The following is a 22,165-nucleotide window of genomic DNA, read 5'->3' as shown; positions in this document are numbered from 1 at the left end:
CTGAGGGCGCTCTCTCCGGGGCCTCCAGCTTGTCCCTTCTCTGAAAGCCAAAGGCCCCCGGCTCCTTGGCCCTGTGCTGCTGTGAGGTCCGGTGCAGCCTTGACCTTACCACCCCGTGGCACACAGAGGACAGAGCTGGTATTACTTGGCCCTTTAACTCACCCACTGAGCCATACAGCTGCAGGCAGGCGAGCGACTTCAGCATCGTACACCTCATCCCAGCGGTAGGCTTGGTTTGGGGGGGGGGGGGTCTCAGTGGAGTTTAAAAAAAAAAAAAGGGTGTGTGTGTGTGGCCTGGCACCCGTTTTCCCCTATAGGGGCTCTGGGAGATGGGTGGAGGGAGCCATGGGGGCTCTAAGCCAGTGATTTCCAAACTGGGGATCTTGGAGCTTTGGAACCTGGAGTGTTCATAATGGAGGTTTCTGTGCTGGAGCTTGGTCATTTGCGTTGTAAGCAAGCTCCCCAGGTGACTGATGCATGTCAGGATATTTGAACTGCTCTCAATCAGCTGGAGGCTGGAGATCACTGGTCCTGAGTCCTCACCACATGGCTTGGAACTTCCAGTCCTGGCCCGGGGCTGCAGAGCTTTGGGAGCCAGTCCCTGTAACTTAACTATCCAGGGGTGCTGGTCTGGGCAGGGAGGAGCCCAGGAAAATGTGTGTGCCCAGTGGCTTCAGAGGAAGCAGCCTGCTCTGGGTCCCTAGGTGGTGTTAACTGCCCAATTCAAGGACCCCTGCCCAATTCAGGGAAGTTGAAGACCACCTGCCTTACCTTCCAGCCTTGGCTGGAAGCTGGTACTCCTCGGCCTGTCTTGTTCATAGCTGCATCCCCACTGGCCTAACCCCGAGCAGGTACTTGGAAAATGCTTAATGAAACTCTGGTTGAGAGGCTCTGCAACGCTTACCCTTCGCGGCTAGAGTCTCTAAAGTTACGGGAACCTGGCCTTGAACCATCTGAGCTTGTTTCCCTGAAGGCCCATTCCAGCTGTGAGGCACCTTTCCCATGAAAGGCTGAGGACGTGCAGGAGGTAAGCCCTCTTTGCCATTATCTGAGGCAGTTCTCCAGGCTTGAGTGGTCCTCTGGCCCCCACTTCCCAGTCCTGCCAGAAAAAAGCTGGAACTTGGCACCAAAAACTCAAACTTGCCCCTTCCCTTCACCCCCTCAGTCTAGTGGCTTTGGACTCACCACTTACCAGACACAAGGGACTTTATTCATTTCACATATTTAACTGTTAGACACAGAGGAGACGAAGCAGTGTTTGAAGGTGAAATTTGTCTTTTCACCCACCCTTCTCCATACTTATGCTAGTGGCTATTCCTCCAGCAGAAGGCCACCGTGGCTATATCCTCCTAATACTTGCATCACTGGGTGTCACCCTTTACCATGCAAAGGTCCTGCATGGTTGTGCACGGTCTCCCTCTTCCTGGAGTTGCTGTGAGGAGAATGGGGACCGTCAGCAAAAAGGCTAAAGCCAAGTCACCTTACTGGTGGCCTCAGCTCAATCTGCTGTCAGCTTGGGGGGCCCGAGGAAAGGCTGACAGAGCCAGGAGAATAGGCTGTTAACTTGCTAGGGTCACTGCTTAGCTTGGCTGATCATAAGAACCCTCTGGCGGGTCTCTGGGCTGGGGCCGTTATTGGCCTTTTCACCCGCAGAGGGCAGCGTGACACGGGGGGTGGGAGAGGAGGTGGCCGGGAGTCCCAAGGGCTGGAGGGGAGGGGGGGGCGGGGAGCTGGGTACTGGGCCTTGTAGACAGGACCCTTCAGACTCCTCAAGTCTCGGACTCATCTGTTTCTTCGGTGGAGCCGTCGCTCTCTGCATCCACTTTGCGGGCGTGATGCAGGGGTCTCCAGGGGGAGCCAACCCGGGGAGGGGTCCGGCAGGCAGGCAGCTGGCCTCTGGACCGGCAGTGACCGAGTTGACCAGGCCTGGGATCTGCGCCAGCCTGAAGAAGGGAAGAAGCCCAGAGGGCAGCGAGGTGCCTCCCGTCCGGAGACCAGGACCTCCGCACTCACTCTTGCATGTGGATGAAACCATGGGCTGTATTCCCAAAGGACTCAGAGAGGATCCCTCAGGCCTCTGCTGGCCCCCAAACCCCTCCCCAACCGATGGACAAGTGCTGTGTGACCCATGACGGGGCATTACCGTGTCTGACTGAGGTTTTGTCCCCACAAGGGGGCAGCATCTTCCCACCTGACACTTACAGCCGTTCTAGTTCCTCATCCAGAGCTGGGTCGTGCATCAGGTCCCCTTTGTCAGGCAAAGCTCCTAGGAAATAATTGGGGCACAGAACTTAATCTGAGGATCCTTCACCCGGGCTGCAGTACACACAGCCCCGTGCCCAGCAGGATGCCTATGTGCCCCTCACCTTCATGTCTGCCTATTCTGCCAACCCTGGGAGAGCTGATCTAAAAGCTTTGGGGAACAGAAGTTTAAGAGGTCTGCTAGGGGGGCAGTAAGTCCTAGGTACTGCTGGAAAAATTTAGTGAAGCCCACTGCCTACCCTCCCCAGTCATAGCTACGAGACATCCCCAAACCTCAAGGTCATTGCACAAACAGGACGATCTCCTTCCAAGACTAGATGGTGGGTTTGTGAGCAGGTACTGAGGGTTTGGTCCTTTCCTGAGGCCCAGTTTACTGAGCTGAAAAGGAGCCAGAGACACAGGATACAGCCCAGGCCCCAAAAGACCATAAGTTATCTAGTTTTGTGCCTCTAAATCAGAGTGACCCCACTTTGGAGACAGAATGGTCAAAAACGCTGCCTCAGCCTCTCCAGGGAGGGTCCCAGGGTGAGAAGAGAAGGCGGGGTCAGGATCAGATCAAACTCTCCTCTGCGTGGCCAGAAGCCGCCGGGAGGGGAGCTTGTCCCTTCTCTGCCACAAATCTCTTTGAGCTGGTTTCCTCAGCTATAAACCAAGGGAAGTAATTTTTGGATACTGGGGAAAGGTGAGAGGAGAGGGTCTAGGATGCTCTTTGGAGCAGTTAACAGTGGGAGGGAAGGTAAAGCTGAAGTCTGCAGATAGATTTTCTTAACAGCAAATTGTCAGAGAAAAGAGCTTCACTGGTGGTCAGAAGCGAGATGTGGCTTCTAACAGTGCTAGTCTCTAGAAAGCCTCAAACTGAAAATTATCCGTCTGGCTCTAGTTCAATTCCTGACTTTTTCAGATGACGCCTCCTGGCCCCTTTTGTTCTAAGTGGTGTTTAAACTATGGTCCGATGGAACCCTCTTGTTGTTTTGTGTCTGTGAGTGGGGGGGGGGGGGCGTGCCTTGAGGAGGACTAAGGGAACAGGACAACCCCTCCGCAACTGGCTGCACCTGGGGACCTCAGGTCTCTATTTCATACACTGGAGATGCAGGTGAGGGTAGAGACCATACACTTCTTTTCCATCTCCCACTTGCCTGACGTTAGTGCTCTGTAAAGGAACTTAAATGAATGACTGTCCTTCTTAAAGGACCCAGAAAAAGTGAAGGCATGACGTTAGTCTACGCTGTGACCCAGATGCTACTTAGCTTTTCCTTTTTCTTCCTAGTGGCTGACTTGTGGACAGGAAGGGAGGGTCAGTTACCTAGGAGTGTAAAAGAAAACCTAAGCCAATTCCCCACTCCCTGCCCCCTTATTGCTGACTCCTATTTGCCACATTTGTATTCCTCCTCCAGTTGGTGACCTTGGCTACCAACCTCATTCAGCTGAGGGGGCCCCATACCCGTGCACTGTGCCTGAGTGGACCCTCAGTCCAGTCCTGCTGAGGTTTGTGCTCCCGTGCCCCCAGGCCACCCCTAGCAGGCTCTCTGTCCTGTAAGATCTAAAGCATCTAGCCCAGCACTTGGGCTGCTGTGGCTGGCATTTAACGAATGTTCAATTTCCTTCTCTTGACCCCATTCCCGCAACTGGCAAAAGTCTTCTTTTGAGACTTAGGAACCTGGGATCTCAAGCACACCTGGATATCTCTTGAGGAGAGAGACTAATAATAAGAACCCCTCTCAAGCTCTGTGGCGATGACAGCCTGGTGGCCCCTCCCCTGGGAGGGCAGCAGGTGTGGAGGGGGGAAGAGGAGGGTGGGTGGGAAGGCCAACCAGTGAGAATAAAACGATGGACAGGAAAAACTGGGCCAGTGCGGGCCTCTCTCCGCCCCCCCGCCCCCTTTTTTTCCACTCCCTTTCAGACTAATAAGATTTTTTTTCCAGATGGGAAAAAGGTCTCCCCAGACACACCTTTGCCCTGTTTACAAATGGGATTCAGGTGCCTCTGATACAAATAGGCCTGTGTCTGCCCAACCTGCAGGCCACTCCCCAAGGCAGAAACGAGGATTCCATGGGAGGGGCTGGGCACGCCTCTGCCATGGAGAGGCTGCTTCATGTTGGGGCAGGACCTCGGGCGGGGAAGGCTCTCCCTTGCCACAGGAGGGTGAGAGGCCTCAGAGGGCACATCTTGTGTTATGCATGTTCTGGCTCCCTAGGCCTCAGAGTCTGGCCCTGAGAAGTCAAGGCAGACATGGTGAAGCTGCCTCCCCCTTGGGATTCTGTCCACCAACACGGGCCAGCTCCTATGTGGCTTTACACTGTAGGGGCAGGAAGAGGCTGGGCCACAGCTAGCTCTGGCTTACCTAGGGCTTGGTTGATCCATGATGCTTTGAGAGGGCCACGAGGAATCCATAGAAGGTCAGTCTCTGAACGTTGCTTAGGACCTCTTTGACGAGTGCTGGGGGTGGGCAGCTAGAAGGGAGAATACAGATGCCAAATTCAAAGACTAGTGAGTCTGAGTGCCATCTTTTCATCCAAACCTTCAGGCTTAGGGGGATGCCCAAAGCCAAGACCGAGGGATCTGCCTACCCTGGGAGCCCTAAGACCCTGGGGAGTATAGCAGATCTCCAGAAGCAAGGCCTTGACTGTGAACAGAAAGGCTGGCATGTTCACTAACTGGTGCTTCACTGGCAGGGGTGGGAGTGGGGGAATGGGGAAATGGCGCTGGGCAAGGCCTCCTCTTGGAGGAGACCAAACTGGCTGCTCTGTCCCCAAGGGGATTTTTGTGCTACACAGGACAGCTTAACCCTCCCTTTCTGTAGGGTGAATTCCTCGCACAGTGAATATTTTTTTCCTTCTCTCTAAAAAGTCAAGACCAATCTATCTCCTGGCAAGGAGAAGGGGCCCAAGTTGGTCATCTACAGCTGCTCTTGCCCAGGTGAAAGCAATCCTTCCTGTGAGCCACCTGGGAAGACTTTCGGTCAACAGCCTGGACTGGGGGCAAATGGCACTGTTCTAATTTATACTATGGCCATCAAGGGCCTAAAAGCCCTGGGCCAGTCAGAACAGCCTGCTGGAGATCTGTTCTGGGCCAGGAGCCTGCAATCCTGGGGCTGAGGTGGGGTCTGCGTGCCCATTGCTCACCTGTACTTGTGCCGGTCACACAAGTTCTCCAGGCACTGGTAGAACAGTGGCGCCTCCACGCCCTCCAGCATGCTGGCCTCGCCCGAGGTAGGCCGCTGGCGGTGCTGCCCACTGGATGACGTCGGCACAATCACCGTATTGGGGTTCTTGCCTGACAGCAGGTCCTGATAGATGGCAGCCACGCTCTCCAGGAATTCTGGGTACAGGAGTAGAGGGGCACAGGTCAGGCGGGGACGACACACTTGGTCCCCTCACAGTGCCCTCCTTTCTCTGTGTGTTAGCTCAGCTCCACAGCAGCCTCAGTCCTCAGTGCACAGTGTCCTGGGAGCAGGGGCCCTTGGCCTCATGTGACCACTACACTCATGAGAGATGACACTAATATGTGTTTCAGCTCAAATGTCCCCTCCTCTGGCAGTTGTTCCTAGACCAGGTGAGACCCCCTGTTACATCCTTTCATGCACCCTGTACTCCTCTGTAGTGCTTATCCAGTGAGGGGTTTTCTGTGTAACTACTTGTTCACTCTGTCTCCTTGCTGGAATGGAAGATCTTGCATAAAGGCCTGGATCATGCCTTGTCAGCCTTCCTGTCCCAGCACCTAGCACTGTGCCCGGCACATAGAAAATGCTATAAATATTTCTGAAAATTTTTGAAAGGGGCTTCCCTGGTGGCGCAGTGGTTGAGAGTCCGCCTGCCGATGCAGGGGACACGGGTTCGTGCCCTGGTCCGGGAAGATCCCACATGCCGTGGAGCGGCTGGGCCCGTGAGCCATGGCCGCTGAGCCTGCGCGTCCGGAGCCTGTGCTCCACAACGGGAGAGGCCGCAACAGTGAGAGGCCCGCGTACCGCAAAAAAAAAAAAAAAATTCTGAACGGTGAACGTGTGCACAGTCCTGCTGGTAAGCCCATCTTGTGAGCCATATGCCTCTCTGACTCAAGAAAGCAGGTTGGAATACCAGTGTGGGAGAGAAAGCTTGCAAGCTGCTCATTTATTAAACATTTGAATTCGTTTTCAAATGTTAGTAGCTGAGCCCTCGTAGGTAAGCAGAGACTTATGGCCCATCTCCCCGCTGCTGCCCCATCCTGGGACTGCTGTGAGGAGAGCCCCGACAGACAGCCAAGGGAAGAGGATCTTCACACGTGGCTGTTCCTTCTCTAGGGCCCAAGAAACTTCAGAGAAATGGGAAATAGACACCTGGAGCTGCTAAGAGCAGGTGGCGAGACCCCAGGCTCCAGCCCCTGCCTGACCAGGCCCTTGGGCCGCCATCAGGAAAACAGAATGTGGCGCCTGAGGGAGGCCAGGGCTGGCTGGGGCCACCTGGGGGCAGGAAGGCCCCGTCCAGGCTCCAAGGACAGCCTTCTGTTTACTGGAATAGCCTGTTTTAAACAAGTTTGTTTATGGACATAGCCAGCAGTTTCTAAATCCAACATTCCATTTGATGTTGCTGTGTGTGAGCTGCTGGGCACTGGCGTTCATTCATCTATTTTTATTCCACCTGAGCCCAGAAGGTATTTAAGGGCACAGCTGGTGAGCACTGGGGAGCAGGGTGGGAGTGTGAGAGAGGACTGGCGTGCGCTTATTGAAAGCTGTGTGGGTGGAAAATGTGTGCTCACACATCTGAGTCAGGGCCCAGGGAGAGACCCCCGATCGCAGTGACACAGCAGAGAGGCTGAGCGCACCGGCTGTGGAGTGGGCCCTCTGCAGGTCTGGGCTCCAGCCCCATAAGCGCGGTGTCTCTGGCAGCTTGACCTCTGGCAGCTTCTCTCTTAAAGGACCTACCTCTCAGGGCTGCTGTAAGGGTTAAGGTGCTTAGTGCTATGCCTGGCACTGGCACACAGTAAGTTTTCGATAGTGAATTTATCGGGTGTTGTCCCAATAGTGTGTATCGTTGTTACTGTCATTATCACTTAAACTGATGTGCTGCGCTGCTGGCTGGAAGCACTGCCGTTTCCTATGTCTTGAGGAGGCTGAGGGAGTCGGCTCTGCAGACTGAATCTTGTGACCACCAGCAAGAACTAGACATCCTGCTGGTGGGTGACCGGCTGTGAAGCACACCACGGAGGGAGGAGGGGAGAAGTGCACGCGCCGGGCACACCGATGGAAAGGGCAACAGGGTAGGAGAGGGCACGTGGTCCTGACAGGAGCCACAGGGGTCCTGGGAGACTCTCACCTGAGTAGTAAAACTGGATCTGGAAGGCAAAAAGGAAATCTGAAAAAGACATCAAGCAGTCCATGGCGTCGTCCATGAGCACAATCCTGAGGGGGGAAGAGAGAGAAAACATGAGAGGATGCGTGTACGTGTGTGTCTGGGGGAGCATTCGAGCGAGCTGTCCCTGGGGATCCAGTCTCCCTTGGGACAGCAAGACACTGGGGAGAGGGCTCCCCCAGACAAGGTCCTCCCGGTCACGCCACTTCTCCATCGTTTGGACTCTGTCACCAAACTGAACTGAAGCGGGAGGCAGGCGCCCGCTTCAGTGTCTGTGGCACCAGCTGGAGGATGGGACATGGGTGGGTGCTGACAAGGAGAGGGGGTGCAGCTGCAACGCAGCCAAGACCCCTTTTCATACCCTTAAGCAGTAAACACTTCCATCCTGCAGTGAGGACCATTTAGTTCAGAATAAATACAGCTGATCAGAAAAGGCAAAAAGAACAGCCAAGAGGTTTAAAGGGGTCTTGGCAAGTGGCACTGAGATTTAATAAGCTACCAAGGGCCTCCAGAACGGCTACAGGCACCTCCGTGCTGGGACACAGCTGGCACAAAGAGCAGAGGGTACCGCTTGGGGTCTGCACTTGAGAGGGTCCAAGAACACACCCCATCGTGTGGCGCTGCGGGTCCTCCACGCACGCCATTCGCTCTCACAAGCTGGCCACCTCCTGCTGTCTGCTCTCTCTACCCCTCCGCCTGCGCACTCACCTCGCAGGAAGAAAACCATGTGACCACTAAAGGGCTCAGACCAAGGCCACGTTCATACTCTGCTCAGGGCCTCACTGGACAGGACAGGAAGAGAAGGAAGTTAGCACTCGCTGGACTCCATCCATGTGCCAGGCAGGGTGCCAAACTCACCTACTGATGGGAAGCTGGGCCCCCCATCTGTTTCTTTTCTTTGTTGTTTTTTGTTTTGGCTGTGCTGTGTGGCATATGGGATCTTAGCTCCCCGACCAGGGATCGAACCCGCACCCCCAGCAGTGGAAGCACAGAGTCCTAACCACTGGACCACCAGGGAAGTACCCGCCCCCACCTCCCCATCTGTTTCTGACTGGGCCCTATCTTTCCTTTAAAAACAAAAAACCTTTTATTTTGCTCTCTCGTGCATTTTTCTAATTCTCTCTCCACCTCCCTGGGTCCGAGAATCCCCAGACTGGCAACTGGATCAGCTCCAGAGAGAGCAGGCATTGCTCACCTCTGGGGAAGGGGCTTTAGAGAGAATATAATGTGAGCAGTGCCCCTGGAATTGTGCCAGGCAGCTGCCCTGGTTTCAGGTCTCCCCGAAGAAAGCATTGGTTCCTACCTCTAGTCTTCAGTTGTAATAATGGTAATGACAGAAACAGGCCATATTGACTGAGTACTTACTTCATGGCAGGCACGGTGTAAGTTATTTTACTTATATTAATTAAAATCTATCCCACAACAATCCTATGAGGTAGGTCTTGTTGATTATTCCCATTTTACAGGTGAAGAGATTAAGTCTCAGAGAAGTCAGCTTGCTGAGGTCGCACAGCTGGTGAATTTGCTCTACACGTCATGTACTTACTTTCTACTAGGTCTCACTGCCTCTTTTAAAATAAAGATACAGAATATGAACACTTGCACTTTAATTCTTAGTTTATCAGCTGCCTAACTTATCTTTTTTCTTCTCATCTATATCTTAGGGCCTTAACTGTTTCTCATGTATCTCCTGGGGAAGACAAAAGCTGCCTCAACTACCAGAATTCAACATTAAAATTCCAGCTGGAAAAAAATTCAAGGCCAGAGTGGGAGGACGCAATGCTGCCAACGGCCACAGGAGGGCGTCCTGGTCTCTCCGGCAGAGGCTCCTGGGCCCAAGCGTTGAGCCGTTGGCCAAGTAGTTACCCCGTTTCTCATAACCTCAGGCAGGCGAAAGGGAAGAGAGGGGGCACAAAGCCCAGATTCTAATATCTGGATGGGGAGAGAGAGGCGAGAGAGGTAGAGAGAAGGCAGGTAGTAGGGACTGGGTGACAGAGACACCCAAACTACAGAGGAAGAGTGAGCTCTCCCAGAGCCCCAGGGAGGAGGAGCCACCAGCACCTCCAAGTCGTTCCTTCCCAGGCTCACAGGGAAGGAAAGGCCCCAGAGGAGAGAAGGCAGTGACGTCTCCTTCCTGCCCCACTCCCAGGACAGCTGAGAACCCGAATGGCCTGAAGTTAATTGCTAGGGAAGAGTGCCGGGCTGAGAACACCCCCAAGCAGGAAACCACGAAGGGAACCAAAGCCTTTGAAGGTGTTGCATGGCTCCTCTTGGTTTATCATCAACCCGGGACCTGGTGCTCCTGGTTACAGCAGTTACGTCCATTTACAATTTCTCTCTTTACCTATTTATTCATTCATTTCATACAGATGGTCCCCGACTTACGATGGTTCAACTTAGGTTTTTTGACTTTACAATGGTGTGAAAGCAAGACGAATTTGGTAGAAACCATGTTTTGAATTTTAAATCTTGATCTTTCCCTGGCCTAGCGATGCGCAGGACATACTCCCTCGTGATGCTGGGTGGTGGCAGCTCCCGGTCAGCTACAAGGTCACCAGGGTGGACACAGACAGCCATTCTGTACCAGACTACCATTCTGTTTCTCACTTTCAGTACAGTGTTCAATCAATTACATAAGAGATTCAACACTTTATTATAAAATAGGCTTTGTGTTAGACGATTTTGTTCAACTGTAGGCTGATGTAAGTGTTCTGAGCACATTTAAGGTAGGCTGGGCTAAGCTATGATCTATGGTAGGTTAGGCGTAAAAACGCATTTTTGACTTTTGATATTTTCAACTTACAACAGGTTTATCAGGACATAAACCCATTGAAACTCGAGGAAGATCTGTATTGCAATATAATTCGAATACCATAAAATTCACCCTTTAAAAGTGTACACTGGGGCTTCCCTGGTGGCGCAGCGGTTGAGAGTCCGCCTGCCGATGCGGGGGACACGGGTTCGTGCCCCGGTCCGGGAAGATCCCACATGCCGCAGAGCGGCTGGGCCCGTGAGCCATGGCCGCTGAGCCTGCGCGTCCGGAGCCTGTGCTCCTCAACGGGAGAGGCCACGGCAGTGAGAGGCCCGCGAACCACACACACACACACACACACACACACACACACACACACACAAAAGTGTACAGTGTTTTTAGTATATTCACAAACTTGCACAATCATCCCCGCTGTTTAATGCAGAAGTTGTAATTCTTGCTGATCGTCGTGCTCCTGAGACAGGCCCTGCCACGCCGGGGCTTCCGGCCAATTGCCATAAGCACCTTCCTCTCCCTGCCGCAGCCAGGACTGGCAGCTGCAAGCAGGGCCCGCCCTTCCAGCCCCAGCCCCGGCTGCAGCTTTCTGTCGGCAGCGGCAGCCATTCTTGACTAGGAACGGTAGCTCCCTCTTTTGAGAGGGTGGCAGCAGTCTCCGTGGGAGCAGGGCGACCCTGCGTGTGCTCTGGTTTTGGCCCCTGCTCCTCGGTGGGCTGAAACTCAGCTTGGTCAGGAGGCACCAGCAGGCTAGTTGGGGGAGGCACACGGGCAGCAGGGGCTTTCTTTCTGAGGGACAGGTGGCTGGGATCCCAGCAGCACCTGTGCCTGGGACTGAGGGGTTTTCTTGATTGCAAGCAATGAGACTGGCTGCCCGAGAAGCCGATTGGATCTCAGCTGCCATTAACAGCAACATTCCTCTGCTCAGCCAGAAACCTGGAGTCCTCCTGACATCCTGGAAACTCCCTTCCTTGCCTGCCCCACATCAGTCAATCACCGAGTCCTATCAATCCTCTTCTGGACATTTCTCTTGCATCTGTCTACTTCTTTCCACTTCCACAGCCCCCATCCAACGCCCACCTCCACCTCTGCTTCCTGGACAACGGAACAACCTCCTACCCGGTTTTCTGCAACACTCTTGCCTGCTTCTAATTGAGTGTCCATACTGTGGTCAGAAGGATCTTCAAAATATGAATTTGACCATCTTACAACTCTGTTTGAAACCCTTCGTGGGCTTCCCATTGCCCTTAGAGCAAAGTCTCCCATCCTTATCCTGGCTTATGAGCCTGCATGACCTGCCCTCTGCCTCTGCTCTCCTTTCTAGACTCATCGGAGGCCACAGGCAGGGTCCCTCACGATGTTCCAGCCACACAGATGCTTCAGTTCTTCCTTCCTCCTGCCCCCCATGCCCTTCTCCTCACCGACCTGATTGATGCCTCCTCACTCTTCGGGGTGCAGCCACAGAGCACCCCTTTGGGAAGGCGAGGGTAGGCCTCCCTGCTCTGGCTTCCACAGTTCTCTGTGACCCCCTCACACTGTTCGTGTCTGTCTTTGCCCCAGGACTATAAGATCCACCAAGTTACACCTCTGTCTCTCTGTCTGCTGCCTGACTCAAGCGCCAGTGTGGTGCAGGGCACACAGTAGGCACTCGGCAAGTATCTGTTGAATGAAGGAAAGCATGAACAAATGACTACGAGAGGCTGCGGTATTCCCTCTTCTCTTCCCCTGGCAAGGCGACATCTGGATCCTACATCCAGCTCTGGACAGTCCATTTAAGGGGAATAAACTAGAGTCGCGGAATAGGGAGGTCAGAGGGGTGGAGTCTGCACACCAGGATATCAGACAAATGACTGCCTTTAGATCCTTTAGCCTGGAAGAGAAGACGAAGGAGGAAGTGAGGCCGAGGCCCGACTCTTGAAGGGCTGCCTCTGAGGGAGATGTCACAGGGATCTAGAGTTTGGCTCTAGAAGACTTGAAGATGCTCATCGCTGGGATTACGGCTGCTTTGTGAGGGAGTGAGCTGCTTGTTGCTGGAGATATTCAAGCAGAATACTTCCCGAAAGTATGAAAGAGCTCCTTCTAGCCCTGAGAGAGTGTCATCCCAAGGGTGGACAGAACTAACAGCTTCTCCTGTTAATGCGGGTTCTGCTGGGGGGAAAGTTTGCTGTTCAGAGGACCATCGCTGCAGAAAAGTCTGAAAGACTTACAGAAAGGTGCTCTTAGAAACACCATATGCTGCATTGTCCATCTCCAGACTGATGCTCTGACCCATAAAAGTTCCGGGCATCTGGCATTGGAGTCTCGGCAGAACTGTGGGAAAAGGCAGGCAGGGGGCTACAGGTCTGTCTTTGCCTTTGGTGACAGGGCCAACCCCAGGCTGTAGGCCCTACAACCCACGGACAGCTGCTCCACCCTGAACTCAAACTTGTCACCAGCCCCCGAGGGCTCAAGAGGAGTTTCTTGAAGACAGGTCATCCACGTGTGCTGCTTTCCAGTTGACGGCAGTTGGCTCAAAATCCCTTCCTGCCAGAGGCCTCCTGCTAGCCTGCCAGCTGCGTCTGACACCTGCAGGAGACAGGCCGCCCCTGCTTTGAAGTGGAGCCAGCAGGAAGCTGCTGCCAACGAGAGTCTGTGCAAATCCACTGGATCGTGGAGGAATCCCTGCCGGCCAGGCCTCAGGGCTAGAGAGAGGAACTCTGGGGGAGAAGTGAAGGCACTCTAGTTCAGGTTGGCTCTGAGCAGAACCATGTGAAGGGTGGAGTCCAGGGCAGCGACTGGAATGGAGAAAGAGCACTTGGCAGGGTCTGAGCTACTCCCAAGGGGGCTGGCCGTGCTCTCACTCCCATGCTGACTTCCAACAGCTGGGATGGGCTGGCTGGCTGGAGTTAAGTGGGTGCCAAGGAAGCAACAGCTTTCCGTCCAAACTTACTGACTTACCAGCTTCCTATTCCCCCTTAAGGGTCAGTATCTCTGGTCTAGTGGCATGAGCTGTACCTGTTTTTTTGTGTGTGTGTGCAGTTCTGGGTTAGCAGCCCTGGGATCAAATCCCAGCTCTAGAACCGACTGGCCAAGTTACCTTTTCTTGGGCGAGTTATGTTTTCTCCTGGAGTTTCAGTTTCCTCATCTGTAAAGAGGGGATAATTATAGTTCCTCTTTCACGGGATTCTTGTGAAGACTCAACATGGTGATATACTGTGCCCATTCTATTATTATATACGAGTAATCACTCAAAATAAGTGTTAGCGGCTACCAATAAGTGTTCTAGCTGGTTTCAGGTGATGGAAGGGCTCAAAATAGCAAATAAAAATATAGCCCAGAGGAAGTAGGTGCTGCCAGCACCCGGCAGGGCAGAGGCTCTCAGGCGGAAGCTAGCTATCCTGTTTCAAGTCCACTTTTGGGGGAAGCCAGGCCAAAGCCAGGGCCAGGAAGAATGCTTCCATGACTGCACTTCCTTTGCGAGGTCACATGAGCAGCGTCTTTCATGGGTGCAGCTGAAGCGTGTCTCCGAGTCTGTGTGGGATCCCGGGACACCTCTGTGGACTATGTCTTAAAGTCAGGGCCATGAGTGAGGATGAAACTACACTCTGGCCACCTTCTCCAGGGGTTGTCAAGGTTTCCTGTGACACTTCCTCAGGGTTGCCCCTCTTCTGGACTGTGTCGGAGGCACCCTTGTGCCTCACAAGCTGCCTCCAAGTTCAGGCCCTCAAAGCCGCATGGGGTGTCCAGGTCATGGCTCTCCCTGGGCTCTGGCCTGCACCTCCAGGGGGTCCCAATCCCACCTGCCCTGTGGTGCCTGAGAAGCTGGATCCAGAGAGTGTGGGAAGCAGCAACAACTACAGCAACACGGTATTCGTTAAGGCCTTACTTGGTCAGCGCCATACATCTGTCATTGCATTTTCTTCTCACGTTAATCCTATGAGGTGAGATCGGTGGATATCTTTACCGAGAACATGGAGGTTCAGAAACCTGACCAGGGTCTCAAGGCAGAAGCAAAAGAGCTGTAATTCAAACACAGGCCCCTCTGATGCTAACCACAGTTCCCAGGCCACTGCAGCTGCTTCCAGTAGGAAGTGGCAATAACACCTCCTGCCGGTGGCGCTGTCCCTCCTCCCACCCTTGGTGTAGAGCCGTGGCCCCCAGGAGGGCTGGAGGCTTAGGCCCGGATACTGCTTCTTCCCTGCAGACACGGTGAAGGCCCCGCTTGGCCACTTCAGCTCCATTATCCTGGTCTCTCCCAAGAAGCTTTACAGACGGTGGGGGTGGGGGAATGTTCCATGATCTTAGGATAAGAACCCAAATCCAGTGCATGGCCTGTGAGGCCCTCTCTTTTCCCAGTCCCCAAACTCCTCAAACTCCAGGCCCACTGACTCCCCAGTTCCCCTAGGTCCTCACTGGAGAGAGAGGGGCTTCTTTCCAGGCTGCTTACTTTCCCTAGACGGCCTTTCCCTCTCCCTGCTCCCTCCCTAAATCCTACCCACGCTTTTCACTTTATTTTTTACTTTTTTGGCTGCATTGGGTCTTTGTTGCTGTGCCCGGGCTTTCTCTAGTTGCGGTGAGTGGGGGCTACTCTTCGTTGTGGTGCGTGGGCTTCTCATTGCGGTGGCTTCTCTTGTTGTGGAGCAGGGGCTCTAGGCATGTGGGCTCAGTAGTTGTGGCTCGCGGGCTCTAGAGTGCAGGCTCAGTAGTTGTGGTGCACAGGCTTAGTTGCTCTGCGGCACGTGGGATCTTCCCGGACCAGGGCTCGAACCTGTGTCCCCTGCATTGGCAGGAGGATTCTTAACCACTGCGCCACCAGGGAAGTCCCCTTTTCACTTTAAATAAAATATTTAAAACGTCAGAAAAATTACACAGACTAACATAACAAACATTTGTATCCCCACTAGCTAACTTCATCAAAACTTCACATTTTGCCACCCTTGCTTCAATGTTTAAAAGCTTTGTAAAATATTACACATATAGATTAAAACACCTGGACACCTGGACACCCTCCCTCATCCCCTTCCTCTACCTTCCTCCTCAGAGATCGTCACTGGGGCTTGAGGGCTTAGCATTCATTCATTTAAACTTGGGCTTGGCATCCCTCCCATGTTTCCATACTATATTAACTCACACAAATGTCTACATTGTTAAAATATTATACAACTTTGTTTTGCTTGTTCTCAGACTCTATGCATCATTTGGTAACTTGACATTTTGAGATTTATCAGTGCTGATGCATATATATCTCCCTGCATTCACTTTAGCTGCTCTATAGATTTCCACAGAATGTAGATAGCACACTTTGTCCTTTCTACTGCATAGGGACGGGCAGAGGGTTCCATTGGTAGTGATTACAAATAATGCTGTATGTCTCCTTATAACCAGGCACACGTCCTGAACTTCTTAAGATGTGCCCAAACTGCTTCAAAGTGATTATACCAATTTACACTACCACTAGCAGTTTAGGAGAGTTCCCACTGTCCCACATTCTCACCAATACCTGTATTATCTCACTTTAAAAATTTTGCCAATTTGATGACTGTGAAGTGGTATCTCAATTTAATTGGCATTTCCTTGATACCAGTGAGTTTGGCCATGAAGATATGCCCAAAGGTTCATTAATTGTTAGGGTTTTCTCTTCTATATATTATCTGTTTGTATCTTTGGACTGTTTTTCTACTGAGGTTCTTCATCTTTTTCTTATTGATTTGTAGGAGTTCTTCATAAGCAATTCTTTTTTTTTAATAGCTTTTAACTCTTTTTTAAAAAAAATATTTCTTTAATTAATTAATTGATTTGGCTGCACCAGGTCTTAGTCCCTGCACGCAGGATCTTCATTGCCGCGTGCAGGATCTTCGTTGCGGCATGCGGGATCTTTTTAGTTGTGGTGTGCAGGATCTTTAGTTGTGGCATGTGGGATCTAGTTCTCTGACCAGGGATCAAACCCAGGCCTCCTGCATTGGGAGCGCAGAGGCTTAGCCACTGGACCGCCAGGGAAGTCCCCCATAAACCATTCTTGAGACTAAAAAACTCTGCAGATGAATCTGTTGTTAGTTACATATGTAATAAATATCTTCTAGTCACTGGCTTGTCTTTCAACTTTGTTTACAGCATCTTTTGTTGAATAGACAATTTTAATCTTAATTCTCCAGTAGTCCTGCGGGTTAGGGTTCAACACTTGCATCGCTGTGGCTAGGGTTCACTTTGCCATCAGGGAATTCGTGCTTCCTAGCAGATACTTCCCCTTCCTCTAGAATGTCAGCTCCACGAGGGCAGGGGCTTGGTTTTGTTCACTGCTCTGTCCTCAGCAGCTGGAAGAGTGCCTGGCACAGAATAGGCACTCTCCATGAACACTGGCTGAATGACTGAATAAGTGAATGCAATTCTGCTTGTGGTCAGTTTACCAACCTTGTCCACTGGGCTTGGGCTTTAAGAATTTTTATCTTGTTTAAGAATTTTTTTAACTACCTGGTGGCCATAAAAATATTTTCTCCTAATCTCTTTTAAGAGTATTATAGTTTTGCATTTTACACTTAGGTCTGTAATCTGTGTGAAATTGACTTCTGAATATGGCCTTAAGTAGGGATCTAATTTTATTTTATCCTATGTGGATAAACTGTCGACTGAAAAAAACATGCACAACGTGAGAGTTTTGAGTTAAGTTTTATTTGGGGCAAAATGAGGACTACGGCCTGGGAGACAGCATATCAGATAGCTCTGAGAAACTGCTCTGGAGAGGTAGGGGCGAAGGTCGGTATATATGTGATTTTGGTGAAGGGGACGTACATGCAATCCAGCACACATTTTTGCAGAGGGCTGTCGCTAGTCTTGGGGAGTTTACTGCTGGTCACGAGGAGCAGGTGTCTCCATTAATGATTTTAAGGCCTTTTCAGGTATGAGGAGATGCAAGAATTGGGCTCGTAAAATCTTCCCTTGAAAATATCTAACTATCTGGGACTTCCCTGGCAGTCCAGTGGTTAAGACTCCGCGCTTCCACTGCAGGGGGCATGGGTTTGATCCCTGGTTGGGGAAGATCCCGTGTGCAGTGTGGCCAAAAAAAAAAAAAAAAATCTAACTATCTGAAGGCCTGTTCTGCCATTTTTCCCCAGAGCACAGAGCGCTTCATTCCTGATCTCCACTCCGAATCCCACTCAGGGTGTGTTGAAGGTCAGCGGCTGTAGTGGCTTAATCCTTGTAGAGGCAGATGGCAAGTCCCAAATTTTTAGTTGGCATTATGATGGCCTTATAATCAGTCCTAGTAGTTGATAGGGCAAATTCATCTCTTATTAATCCTTCAGGTCTCAGATTCAACATCTCTGTTTTATGGACAAGTTTTTCATGATTCCCCAGGTTAGGCTGGGTATCCTGTTTATATGTTCCTATAGCACTTGGCTCTTCGTTTATTTAATGTCTGCTGCTCTGTCAGTTTGTAAGTTCTTCCAGGGCTGGAGCAACATTGTCATAGCCCCTCCACAAGCACGACTGGCAATATAACAGGCACTCAATAAATATTTGGTAAATGAAAGAATGGGGAGGGAAAGGATAGTCTGTTTAGGTGAAAGACCTTTGGGGCAACAGTGACACTGTCAGATGGCAGGTCAGATCTGGGGAGGAGATCTGTGCAGGAAGATATTGCAGAGGAGAGGCATAAAGAAAGACATCAAGAGATCATAAAACTGTGTCTTCAGGGCATGGTGTGAGGTCTGGCAGAGAGTAGATGCTCAGTAAACATTTGAAAAATGAATATAGGAATGAAGTATCACTCCCCACTTACTAATTATAATTATATTCTTTAAAAATAGGTAAGGGAGGGATTTTCCTGGTGGTCCAGTGGTTAAGAATCCATCTTGCAATGCAGGGGACGCTGGTTTGATCCCTGGTCGGGGAATGAAGATCCCACATGCCGTGGGGCAGCTGAGCCCATGGGCCACAACTAGCAAGCCCACGCCCCACAACTAGAGAAAAGCCTGAGTACCGCAACAAAGAGCTCGCATGCTAGAACGAAAGATCCTGCGTGCCGCAACTAAGGCCTGATGCAGCCTAAATAAATAAATAAATAATAGGTAAGGGAATTCCCTGGCGGTCCAGTGGTTAGGACTCTGTGCTCTCACTGCCAAGGGCATGGGTTCAATCCCTGTTCGGGGAACTAAGATCCCACAAGCCATGCAGTGCGGCCAAAAAAACAAAACAAAACAAAACAAAACAAACAAAAAAAGGCTTTGTGACAGGTATTTTACATGCATTATCTCATTAAATCCTAAAAACACTCTATGAGGCAGGTGCTATTATATTTCCATTTTAAAGATGAAGAAATTGAGGCTCAGAGGAGTTGCTCAAGGTCACAAGCCTATGAGAGAAGGAAGTGAGATCTGAACCCAGGGCTGTCTGGCTCCAGCACCTGAGTCCTACACCATTAGGCCATTCAACCTTTGTGATACAGGGACCAGCTGAAAAATGACTCTCTTAAATGGAGGTGACTTGTTAGGTCTAAAACTAGATTCCTTAGAGGAGTTTATGTGCTTTTGAAGCACTAAATGTATTCAGCATATAACCATGATAAAAGAGCTTTTCCTGTTAAACATATTTTACTCACTAGGAAATCTGGCTTTCAGTGAGGGAGAAGTGAGTTAGTGTTTCAGATGACAAGAGTGAGAAGGAAAAGCAATTCCTTTTAATGCAATCAATTCTAAAATGCCAGAAAGAGATTGGCATGCAATGCTCTAAAGTGGTTCTCAAAGTGTGGTCCCAGACCATGAGCATCACCTAAGAACCTATAAGGAATATGGATTCTTGAGCCCCACCTCAGACCCGCTGAACTCTGAGCATGGGGCTGGGCCATCGCGGTTTAGTAAGTCCTGCAGGTGATTCTGATTCACACTCAAGTTGGAGAACCACTGCTTTAAATCTTCACCCTTGGAGGGAAGCTTCCCACCCCTGTGTCATTTGGGCCTTGAATGGGTTACAGGTGTGATGGTCCCCCCGGCCCAGGAGGGAGGAGACACAGGCAGTCCTGTCTTTACCCTACTTTTTGTTATATATTATTTTCTGAACTTTGTGAAGGGAAAAAAGGCCGGAAACCACTGCCTTAGGGAACCCAGGAACTTCTCACTTATTTAATTTTTTAATTAAAGTATAGTTCATTTACAGTGTTGTGCTAATTTCTGCTGTACAGCAAAGTGACTGTTATACACATATATACATTCTTTTTTAATATTTTTTTCCACTATGGTTTATCCCAGGAGGTTGGATATAGTTCCCTGCACTATACAGTAGGACCTCGTTACTTATCTATTCTAAATGTAATAGTTTGGGACTTCCCTGATGGGTCAGTGGTTAAGAATCTGCCTGCCAATGCAGGGGACATGGGTTCGATCCCTGGTCCGGGAAGATCCCACATGCCACAGAGCAACCAAGCTCGTGTGCCACAACTACTGAGCCCACATGCTGCAACTACTGAAGGCTGTGCACTCTAGGGCCCACGTGCCACACTACTGAGCTCGTGTGCTGCAACTACTGAAGCCTGTGCACCTAGAGCCCGTGTTCCGCAACAAGAGAAGCCACCGGAATGAGAAGCCCACGCACCGCAATGAAGAGTAGCCCTGGGGCTTCCCTGGTGGCGGAATGGTTGAGAGTCCGCCTGCCGATGCAGGGGACACGGGTTCGTGCCCCGGTCTGGGAAGATCCCACATGCCGCGGAGTGGCTGGGCCCGTGAGCCATGGCCACTGAGCCTGCGCGTCCGGAGCCTGCGCTCCGCAACGGGAGAGGCCACAACAGTGAGACGCCGCGTACCGCAAAAAAAAAAACAAAAAAGAGTAGCCCCGGCTCGCCGCAACTACAGAAAGCCCAAAGCCAATGAAGACCCAATGCAGCCAAAAAAATAAATAAAACCAACCAAACAAATAAATAAATGTGATAGTTTGCATCTACTAACCCCAATCTCCCAGTCCATCCCTCTCCCTCCCCCGCTCCCTCTTGGCAACCACAAATCTGCTCTTTATGTCTGACTTCTCACTTATTTAAAAAAATCTGGTAATAACAATAACACTAACATTATTTTAACAGCAGAAATGATTATTTATTGGATTATATAATGTGCTAAGCAATTTACATATAATTTTTTGTTGAAATCTTACAACCGCCCTGAGTTAGATATTATTATTAGCCCCATTTTACAGATAGGGGAACAGGGCTTGTAGAAGTTAAGAGAGATCCTCAAGGTCATCCAGTTAATAGAGCACAGGTGGTGTGTACACCCAGGTCTTTCTAACCCTATGATGCCTGTGCTCTTAAAGGTCAAGGTTAATACCACTGCTTCTAACATTGCTCTGTGCCAGGCATTATTTTAAGCACATTATATGCTTCTTCAATTATTCCCGCTTTACAAATGAGGAAACTGAGGCTCAAAGAAATTAAATAACTTTCCCAAGGGCACAAGCTGGTAAATTGTGGAACCAGGGTTTGAACTCAAGAATTCTGGCTCTAGTTGAATGTTCTTAACCGTCAGGAAAGCCTCCCAGTCCTTGGAGGATGGAGACAGAGATGCTATGGTGACCACTTAGGGATAAAGTTACCTAACGACTCCCACTGCTGCAGGAGTGTGTGCGGTGGAGAGGATCTCTGGCTGGGCGCTGTCATGGAGTCTATTTGCTCTTTGCTCTCCTGTTTCCAGCTCACACCTGCCGCTCCGGGGCCCGGCCACGGTGCTGGCCGCACATAAGTCAGGCGCACGTGGAGCTGCCCTGCCGCTGAACAGGCTCTGGCGTACAGCTGCCTGTGGATTACATTCTTTTACGCGCACGGCATCAGAGACTGGAGCCTCCTCCTGCGGCCTGTCCCCAGACCTCAGGGCCATGAATACAGTGAGACCAGCAGTGAGACAGGAGAGGGCAGTGCCTCTTCCAGCTAGAGTAACTGCCTTGGAGGCCGAACCACCCCCATTTGCAGTTCTGGTCAGAAGCGTGGGTTTGTGTGTGAGGAAGTTGGGATCCTGACCTTCAGGACAAGATGAGAATAGCTTAAACAATCAGAGGGCACTTTCTGGGATGTATGCAAGTTTTCCACACACACACACCAGCTGGAGTGGAGTGAGGAAAGCAGGGCACTGGGGAGGCGGGGTTGACACGAAAGCCTGAGTCCCGAGTTCATCTCTGATTCTGTAGCCAGTATCCTGAGGCTCCCCTGGGGCCCTTCTGTTGTTGATACTGGCATCCCGATCATCCCCTCACATTCCCTGCTATTGACATGGACTGGTTACCTTGCTTCCTCTTCCTCAAATGGAAAGGTCTGAAGTTTCTATTGAACAGTAGGCCTCTTCAGGAGGAGGTAAGCTTCTGACACAGCTAGGGGAATGCCACTCCAGAAGCCCCTTGGTATCAATAACTGTACGAATCTGTGGATCTTAGAGGGTGCTATTCCTTCTAGTCTAATCTTGCCATGCTTACACACATCAGATTGTTAGGAAGGGTCTGGGAGATGGGTGGGGCAAATGCAAAAACGGGGCTGGTGGGGTTGAAAATCATACAGAAGGCTCACCCTCACACTCGCCCGTTACCTTTCAGGAGTGGGACAGGAGGACGGAGGCTGCTGTGCAGTGACAGAAACCAAGGTGACGTGACACAAAGTGGTGGCAGGCCGTGATCGGTACCCAAGGGATCCACTTCTAAATCAAATGGCAAGCTCCTTGAGGGGCAGGAACTATACCTTATTCATCACTGTACCCCTAATATGCAGAAGAGATCCTGGCACAAAACTGGCACTCAAGAAATATTTGATGAAAGGAAGTACTGAGACCTGCTACAATGTGGATGGACCTTGAAAACATAAGGCTAAGTG

At 51.1% G+C, this 22,165-nt stretch overlaps 1 protein-coding gene across 1 annotated transcript in view; it reads right to left on the bottom strand.

The window, feature by feature from the left end:
- Positions 1-1,621: 1,621 nt before the first annotated feature.
- The window catches only part of C8H11orf49 (chromosome 8 C11orf49 homolog), a 189,595-nt gene continuing 169,051 nt past the window's right edge, over positions 1,622-22,165 (bottom strand). The window contains 7 exon segments of the mRNA XM_032640346.1: positions 1,622-1,879; positions 1,882-1,943; positions 2,203-2,266; positions 4,604-4,618; positions 4,621-4,712; positions 5,385-5,580; positions 7,551-7,636. Coding sequence (XP_032496237.1) covers positions 1,770-1,879; positions 1,882-1,943; positions 2,203-2,266; positions 4,604-4,618; positions 4,621-4,712; positions 5,385-5,580; positions 7,551-7,636 — 625 coding nt within the window. The 3' untranslated portion in view covers positions 1,622-1,769.

The sequence above is a fragment of the Phocoena sinus genome, chromosome 8 (genome assembly GCF_008692025.1).
Source record: "Phocoena sinus isolate mPhoSin1 chromosome 8, mPhoSin1.pri, whole genome shotgun sequence".
In the NCBI taxonomy this organism is placed as follows: domain Eukaryota; kingdom Metazoa; phylum Chordata; class Mammalia; order Artiodactyla; family Phocoenidae; genus Phocoena; species Phocoena sinus.
The sequence above is the reverse complement of the archived record's forward strand: the minus strand, read 5'-3'. Positions and strand labels throughout refer to the sequence as shown.